The 8,839-nt window shown below is 31.7% G+C and overlaps 1 protein-coding gene across 1 annotated transcript; it reads right to left on the bottom strand.

Moving 5' to 3' along the window:
- Window positions 1–2,682: 2,682 nt before the first annotated feature.
- On the bottom strand, window positions 2,683–6,299 carry LOC134265513 (uncharacterized). Its single transcript, XM_062747731.1, has 11 exons — window positions 6,270–6,299; window positions 5,474–5,545; window positions 5,120–5,227; window positions 4,701–4,742; window positions 4,518–4,589; window positions 4,151–4,255; window positions 3,647–4,009; window positions 3,415–3,542; window positions 3,219–3,279; window positions 2,914–3,027; window positions 2,683–2,802 (listed from the first exon to the last, which is right to left on the bottom strand). Exons 1-11 carry the CDS (start codon window positions 6,297–6,299, stop codon window positions 2,728–2,730), a joined length of 1,170 nt encoding a protein of 389 aa, XP_062603715.1. The 3' UTR covers window positions 2,683–2,727.
- Window positions 6,300–8,839: the final 2,540 nt, after the last annotated feature.

Below are 8,839 nucleotides of genomic sequence, written 5' to 3'. Positions count from 1 at the left end.
CCTCCTACTGTTTTGGTCTGATTTCAGTATAACTTGGCACACAAGTAGGCTACACTAAGATACATAATTCTGTATATCGGTTTTTGATTTCAATGAACGGTGTTGCCGTTGTTACTAAAAATAGAAATTTCTGTAAAATTCTTTCAAAATGCTACTCTTCCTACAGTTTTGGTCTGATTTCAATATAACTTGGCACACAAGTAGACTACACTAAGATACATAATTCTGTGTATCGGTTTTTGATTTCAATGAACGGTGTTGCCGTGGTTACTAAAAATAGAATTTTCTGTGAAATTCTTTCAAAATACTACTCCTCCTACTGTTTTGGTCTGATTTCAATATAACTTGGCACACAAGTAGACTACACTAAGATACATAATTCTGTGTATCGGTTTTTGATTTCAATGAACGGTGTTGTCGTTGTTCCTAAAAATAGAAATTCCTGTGAAATTCTTTCAAAATGCTACTCCACCTACAGTTTTGGTCTGATTTCAATATAACTTGGCACACAAGTAGACTACACTAAGATACATAATTCTGTGTATCGGTTTTAGATTTCAATGAACGGTGTTGCCGTGGTTACTAAAAATAGAATTTTCTGTGAAATTCTTTCAAAATGCTACTGTTTTGGTCTGATTTCAATATAACTTGGCACACAAGTAGACTACACTAAGATACATAATTCTGTGTATCGGTTTTTGATTTCAATGAACGGTGTTGCCGTTGTTACTAAAAATAGAAATTCCTGTGAAATTCTTTCAAAATGCTACTTCTCCTACAGTTTTGGTCTGATTTCAATATAACTTGGCACACAAGTAGACTACACTAAGATACATAATTCTGTATATCGGTTTTTGATTTCAATGAACGGTGTTGCCGTTGTTACTAAAAATAGAAATTTCTGTAAAATTCTTTCAAAATGCTACTCCTCCTACAGTTTTGGTCTGATTTCGATATAACTTGGCATACAAGTAGACTACACTAAGATACATAATTCTGTGTATCAGTTTTTGATTTCGATGAACGGTGTTGCCGTGGTAACTAAAAATAGAAATTTCTGTTAAAAACTTTCAAAATGCTACTCCAAGTACAGTTTAAGTCTGATTATAATATAATGTGACATGCAAGTAGACTACACTAAGAACATAAAGAGACTTAATCAAAGCTCATTATTCTTTTTATTGCTGTGGTAAAGTTTCAATTCCCAACTGCTTAAGAACTTTTCTTTTCCTTTGCTATAAGAACAAACCAGTAGAGCTTCAGTCTCGACAGAGACTTCTGGTATAAATTGAAAGATGGATTAAGACAGGTTGACATTTGGACACCGGAGATGTTTATTTATTTGAATGTTGTTTATATCCCTTTCGAGGATTTTTCATTCATATGGAGACGCCACCACTTGTCGGTGGAGAGCTGAAAATTTTGTCCTATCCTTGGCATCTTTTTCGTGCCAGCGCCTATTGCGACATAGGACCTCGGTTTATACGGTCTCATCCGAAGGACCGGTCTCCACTTCCCACAGTTGGGATTCGAACCCGCGACGTAAGGATTAAGCCCTTGCTTTGCGACTCAGAGAAAACGCTCTGACCACTGCCCCAAGCGGGCGACGACACCAATGATTTAACGTGTAAAGAAAGATAACCAGTTTTCTAGTGAGTGTTCGTAAATATAGAAAACCTGAGTTGTAGAGAGCAGGACCAACGAATAGAGTTTCGATGACAGAAATAATGAATAAGACTGAAATATTAGGCTTACTAGTATTTTTGGTAAAATAAAATGACATATCATAACTTAAATTCCATCCAAGCATTTTAAAAAGTTTAACATGGCATTGAGCGTGTATAAAATTATTGCATATCGAAAATCAATATTTGTGAGATTGATTGTGACCGTAAGACTTTGTGTTCTTCAATAATATTAGCCTGATTCTGCAAACACACAAGTACTCTGACATTGCTCGAATTCCTTATTTTTTCAACGAATGGTTGGAATTTGAATGGGCACTAATCGTGCTTCTTATCTATGAGGCAGGATTTATTCAAAAACTTCTACATGAAAAGAAAATATCCGCGGTGTCCTTCAAAACGATTCAAATTGAGATTTAGATATCGTCGAAGTAATATTATCAATTAACATAGTTACGTACTTCATTCATATGTCGACTAGATATATCCAAGTGAACTTGAAATTTAGGACACAGCAGAGTCGATCTGCCACTTTTTTTTTAGATTTGGATGCTTTACTAAAAATCAATAGGTATAAATTTTCAACTATTGTATGACAAAAGAAACTATTTTATCATTTCCATCGTCAATTAACTTTCCTTATTTTTGTAGTTATATACTAGTATGATATTACCTCAGTAGTGTTTACATATCCATACTTATTCGATCTCAAGAGCTAGCATGCTACGAGTACGATCAATTTTTAAAACCAATGTAAGCTACTGACAAAGAAGATGGTGCTACAGAGACTTCAACAAGCTCGTTTTAAGTCTGCACTTCAGAAACTCCATGGTCTTTGTAATGACCATGTTAGCAAATATATCTCACGTTTTAAAATTCTGTGTATATGGTTATAATGGAAGTAAAAGTCATCATGTTCAGTGAACAGAGACAAATAAATAAATAAACAAAATAATGAGAGTAAAAAATACATTAAGATTTAATTAACTCTAAAAAATTTTCACAGATTAGCTTCTTAATTTCAGGAACATGTAACAGTCATTTATTTCCTGTGGAAAATCTTTCGAATTCTTCTGAACAGTCCAACTTTCTCAGTGGTCTTCGTTTTTCTTTTTTTCTGAAAAAAAAAACATTAATAAAATATTTTAAAAGCAATATTCGTTAACTGATAAGTCAATCAACACAAATTGTTTAAATTGACTTGAAGTATTTGGGAACTTGTACTCACTGAACAACAAGCTCCACAGAGAAACAGTCGCATCAGAGGGTGTTTGGTAAAATACTCGTTTTCTGCGTCAGTTTCCTCATTCTTTGATTCCTGGATGTCGGGCGCAATTAGCTGCTACAAAGAAAAAATCTTACTATGGATTTCTTTAAAACGAAAAATACAAAAACAACCCATACCCCAACCCACCCTATCCCCTTTAAACAAAAAGCAGCATTTATGCTGTATGTTCTTTCCAAGATTTAAATCATTTCTCATATGGATGGGTAACTGACATTATTCTTAGAGAAAAACCTTTCATTTCTTACCTCTGGCTCTGTTGACAGAATAGATATTTCTTGGTCAATGATTTCCAGTCCACAGATTTTTCTGTAACAGAAATGAAAATGTGTTCGTTTCAAATTTACGATTGTATGCTATTGAATTACTATTATATCATGATACAATTTGAATAGGAAATATTGCAAACTTAAAACTTTTAAAAAGATAGCATAACATCCTTACCTGGTTCGATTATTGGTGCTGAATGTCCCTATTGTACCGCTATTGGTGCTGCATGTCGCTGTTGCACCACTATTGATGCTGTATCTAACAGGAGTACCGTCCAATAGGGTGATTTGAGGATATAAGCTCTGTAATTAAACACAGTAAAAATTATACATTTATGTATATTTCATCCAGTTAAATTCAAATATTTACACATTTTCAACCAAAGATTAAAATAACACTGTCTAACCTGTAACTCCTTGGATACTGTAATACTACATTCTGTCCTCCTTGGCTGTCTATTCCGTTTGTCTGATTCTTGAGGAATGCACTGCGCATGAATTTCACCCACTACAAATCCAGTTTTAGCATCACTGATATGCGTCAGTCTCTTCATGCACTGTATCACAGAATTGTCCATTCGGTACCCGGTCTTCTCCATTTTATTGGGGGACGCAAAACTGCTAGATTCTGCAGCATCTTTATTGTCTTTTTCTCCCAGTTGCAATGGGCGAGAATCTCGTTGTGTTGGACCGAAGTTCGTGTCCGCTGTGTCTTTGTATTCGGGGGCTCCGTTTGACAAGTTCGGGTTAGAGATGGCTTTTCTTGCTTCCTTTAAAGGAAATGAGGATAAAATAAAAAACAAGTTGAAGGCATTATATGCGTATTTTAATGATTATTTTTCATTAATTAAGACAGACAACATAAATATAACAATTGTTTCTAATGTAAAGTACTCATTTGCAAATTATACCTTAGAATTGGTCGCTTCTACTGTAGAAGAGTTCTCTGATTTACTCAGGACGTCAGCGATTGTCTGGCCTAGATGTACCATAGGCCCGGAAACATCTCCATTACACTTAAATTAACAAAATATTTTTTAATTCATAATTTCTTGAACATAAAAAACGAAACAGAAAATAGAGCTATTACATTTTAAAATACATATAAATATTGCATTCCAGAAAGATAACTTTTTATGTAAACATGTACATATTACTCTGCCAGGGACCCAGTTGTGTCATTTTTTAATTGCGCAGGACATATTTACAATACATGTAAATGATCAAATATTTTAAATGGGTGGATTGTTGAAATACCTTTATATTGATGTTACTTACCTTTAATTTCTCTTCTTCCTCCACCACATCTGCCCAGTTATATGAAAAGGCTAGAATTGCCAGTTTGGCATCCTGAAAACAAAAGGTTTTTTTTATGTCATTGGCTATTATATATACCCAATTTAGTGAGTGGAATAAAAAATAAGTTGAAATTTCATAAAATTAAAAGTTAAGTTCACCTACCACACTGGTTACGGCTTCCTCTCCGAAATCCAAGATCTCGCTCTATAAAATGAAAACATGGATTAGAAACTACTTGGAACCATTGCATAAAATTTTTTCATCAAAGTAGGTTTATTATAGTATGAAGCATTTTAAAAATTTATAAAATGAAAGTTTTCTGAATCAATTCGATCATAATAGTTTTGTTCTCCATAATAGCATTTAATACTGAACAACTTTAAAAAAAAAAAAAAAAAAAAGAATTTCTACATCCTCTCAGAAAAGAAACAGAATACAGTAAGTGAAAATCTGCATCCTCCAAAATTAACTAGCATTATTTAGAAAAATGTAGACTCTAAAGCATAGCATGATTATTTTCGTTTGTATCACTTTACTATTATTTCTAGATTAACATATTTATTTGCATTTTTTTTTTCTACCTTAGACTTTGCTAGTTCTGCTGTAGAAAATCCTGCTGCTTCAACAGTAATACTTGTGACGTTCGTCTGGTCTAGGTGCTTTTGAGGCACAAGGACATCTCCATTACTCTGAAATTTACAGATTATATTTTTATGAAATTATGAGAGAGAGAAAGAGAAAGAGAGAGAGCATTCTTAAGGTCGTATATTATACTGTATTCCACAAAAAAATTCTTTAGGTACATTTTTCTGTCAGGAACCTGTGTCATAATTTGTAAGTTGTGCAGAATATAAGCAAATGAAAAATTAAATATTCATAATATGTTTAAATAGTCAAATATTCATAATATGTTAATTAATGGTGTAGAAAAATACCTTTAACTTCTCCTCTTGCTCAACAATATCAGCCCAGTTGTAAGAGAAAGACAGAATTGCCAATTTGGCATCCTGAAAATAAAAGGTTTTTTTTTTTTATGACATTGGCTATTATACCCAATTTAGTGAGTGGAATCAAAACTAAGTTGAAATATCATTATATTAAAAGCTAAGTAACCTACCACACTGGTGACGGCTTCCTCTCCGAAATTCAATATGTCGTTCTATAATAAAATGAAAACACGGGTTGGAAACTAGTTGGATCCATTACATAAAAAAATTCATCAAAGTAGGTTCATTATTAGTATATCTAGAGTATTTTCAAAACTTATGAATTGAAGCATTCCAGTGTATTTATTATATTTGATCCTTGACATAAACAAATTCCCGATTTTCGAAATACTCCTTTAAAATATATCGCCTTTTTCCTCATTATGTCGTAAGTGAATTCTATTTATGCCATCACAAGAATATTCTTTTTTTTTTTTTTTTTTTTTTTTTTTTTAAAGGAGAGAAATGTATTTGGTATAATTATTGCATTATGCAATATTTGTTCGTGAACAGTCTAACATTGTTCAAAGTTGCTACTCACATTATTTTGGGTATTCATCGTACTTTTACGCAGAGTTTTCTTTCGATTAGATGACAACACTATTCCGACATTCGTTGCCAATATAAACTAAAGTTTACTGACGTCATAATAGCTATTATGACGTTGAAAATGTCATGTGATATGAATCTTCTCTAAAATATTATCCTCCCCGAATTTTGTTAAGGTCAAGATCTAGTAAATAACCTGAGACTTCTTTTTTGGTGCTAGATCCATTATGATGTCATAATCAATTTCAACTTTCTTTTTCCCGTACTTTACGGCTTTAGCAGAATTATGTAGAAAATAAGGTATTTTTATGACATTCAATTTGAAATCATATGAAAAGTAAACCGGATACCTATATTAAATTTGATATTGATTTAAAGAAGAGGCCATGAACATACAAATTACCGTTTTCTGAGAGACTGTAGGCAATCTGGATACATTTCCTCTGTCGAATATGAGAAAAACTCCCATATTCATGACTGGTTTTCTTAATTTTTCATTGAAAATATCAGTTTAAAATACAGCTTTTCATCTTGTTTACTTACAAATTTTGCCCCGAAACACATTATCTGACCAAGTTAATGTTGTAAAACACCAATAAAGGAATTTATTTCTCAAGTTTGATAAATCTGTAGGCACCTTTCATTTACTAGATCTTGACCTTAAAACTCTGCCCACATTCATGAATTTCACTCAATCTGATACATCTTAATAAGTAATTTCAATTTATAATCTGTCTATGTTTTCGCTGTGCCGTTAATAAACTGAAGTATCGTGACGTCATAATCTCTATTATGACGTTGCAATTGTCACGTGATACATATAATCTGCTAAAAAAAATATTAACGGACATATCACAAAACCTTCATATTGTGAAGATGACAATTCTTTTTTTATATATAATATATATCTCAAAATTAAGGACACTCAAATTTCGGGTAATACAAACTGATAAGAACAAACTACATTTTTCTTGAAGTGAACGATAAACACTGTAATTATGCAGATAAATAATAAAAATTAAACATCTGTTGTTTGTGTCGTATTTTTTAATGTACAATTAAGCATGATACTTGTAATTGATTAAAAAAAGCAATATAATAAAGTAAACTACTCCATAATTTATTTCAAAATTTTGGTAAATTTAATAACCACTTCATTTTTTATATTTTTAGAATATTCCCTATATATACAAGTTAAAATCACTTTATAGTTGTAGAAGTCTCTCACCAAGAATGACTGAGAAGCAATTGCTGTTACAGTCAGAGCAATTGCTGTTATAGAAATATAAATGCAGTTGAAATTTGGGGGTTTATAGTGGGAAAAAGAAGTAGATATGCAAATATATATATTTGCATATCCATTGCCCTCTCTCACTATGAACATGTAGTCATCAACTGCGTTCATAGGACTATAGACGCAACTGTTCCTACTATAAGTGCAATTGCTCTAATCACACTCGTGTAGAACAATTTCTACTACACTTATAGACCGTGTTGCGAAGTTTATATATGAAACTTTTTGTTAATGGAATAAAAATAAGTTTTTAATAAAATTCTTTGAGAAAAAAGAAATTCAGAATAATTAAAATAGCTGATTTATATCTTTAAAAATTTAATCTTGGTCTATGTATTTAATTGTATAATAAAACTTTTTAAAAATTGTAGAAAACTGCCCTATTTTTATTTTTTTGTATCATGCACATTAGTTCAAAGAACGATAACTCTTCACACTTGGGTAATAACATTCAGAAAACTAGTTTATCGACTTCAAGAATAATTTCAGCTATGTAAAATAAAAAGAAGAACTAAAAAAAATATAAAAAAAAGCATTCTGGAGTAATAATCATTATAAAAGCATTATCAGTTAAATCGTTGATTTTTGTTAGAGGGTTTCAATAACGTTGATCGATGACGTCACAACTGCATAAAAACAAAACTTCAGAGAATGTGTTGACGGCGCTGCTTGTATCCAGATAACTGTGTTTGAGAAGAAAATACTTTATAATTGTTTGTGATTTATTAGATAAAAGTATCATTGATCAGGTGTACTGATTTTAAAGCCGTATGTTTTTCATTACTGAAGACAAAAGGCCGTGTCCTTATGTTAGTCAGGATTTCCTCTGATATTTTTTAATAAATCAAAGAATGCAAATATAAGTAATAAACAACGATTATTCAGTGAACATGGCATTATGAATAGCAATAGCTCTGCTGGCATATTTTCCATGATGCGCTAGCGCGCATCATGGAATATGCCAGCAGAGCAATTGCTATTCATAACGCCTTGTTCACTGAATAACGTTGTTTATTTCTTAAATAATTTACATGCCTTTTCAAAATAACTTTTATACAGTTCTTTTTAAGGACAGATGATATAAACAAATTTTATCTTTGGAGGAAATTTAATATCATGTCGAAAGTTTAGAAAAGTGGATAATTCTTAGAATTTTTTCTCCTAAGAAATGGAAAATGAAATAGATTTGGAAAATATTACTAATATGACATGATATTAAGTCTCCTCCAGAGATAAAATTTGTTTGTATCATCTGTCCTTAATTAAGTCTCACTGCTGTTATATCTTAGTTATGAGTATTCAAAAGGTTAAACCCGTTTATAATTTCGTTCTTAAGGATTGTTTGAAGTGTAGGAAAGTAGTTGAGTTTTAATAATTAATATCTTTTTTGATTTTTGAGAAGAACTAAAATATTTGAAATTGACATACATAAAGGAAGACCTTTCTCCTTGCAAAGGGAGGATTACAACTTG

The sequence above is a fragment of the Saccostrea cucullata genome, unplaced genomic scaffold, assembly GCF_032062105.1.
Source record: "Saccostrea cucullata isolate Sc308-1 unplaced genomic scaffold, CSIRO_AGI_Scuc_v1 ctg12865, whole genome shotgun sequence".
Classification (NCBI taxonomy): domain Eukaryota; kingdom Metazoa; phylum Mollusca; class Bivalvia; order Ostreida; family Ostreidae; genus Saccostrea; species Saccostrea cuccullata.
This window is presented reverse-complemented; position numbering and strand designations above follow the sequence as displayed.

Excerpts from the sequence above, each read along its gene's own strand:
- LOC134265513 (XM_062747731.1), bottom strand. The coding sequence starts at position 6,299 with ATGGATCTAGCACCAAAAAAGAAGTCTCAG. Across the intron at positions 5,228-5,473 it reads AGCAAGAGGAGAAGTTAAAG|AGTAATGGAGATGTCCTTGT; the intron begins GTATTTTTCTAC and ends TGTAAATTTCAG. Across the intron at positions 3,543-3,646 it reads CAGTATCCAAGGAGTTACAG|AGCTTATATCCTCAAATCAC; the intron begins GTTAGACAGTGT and ends GTTTAATTACAG.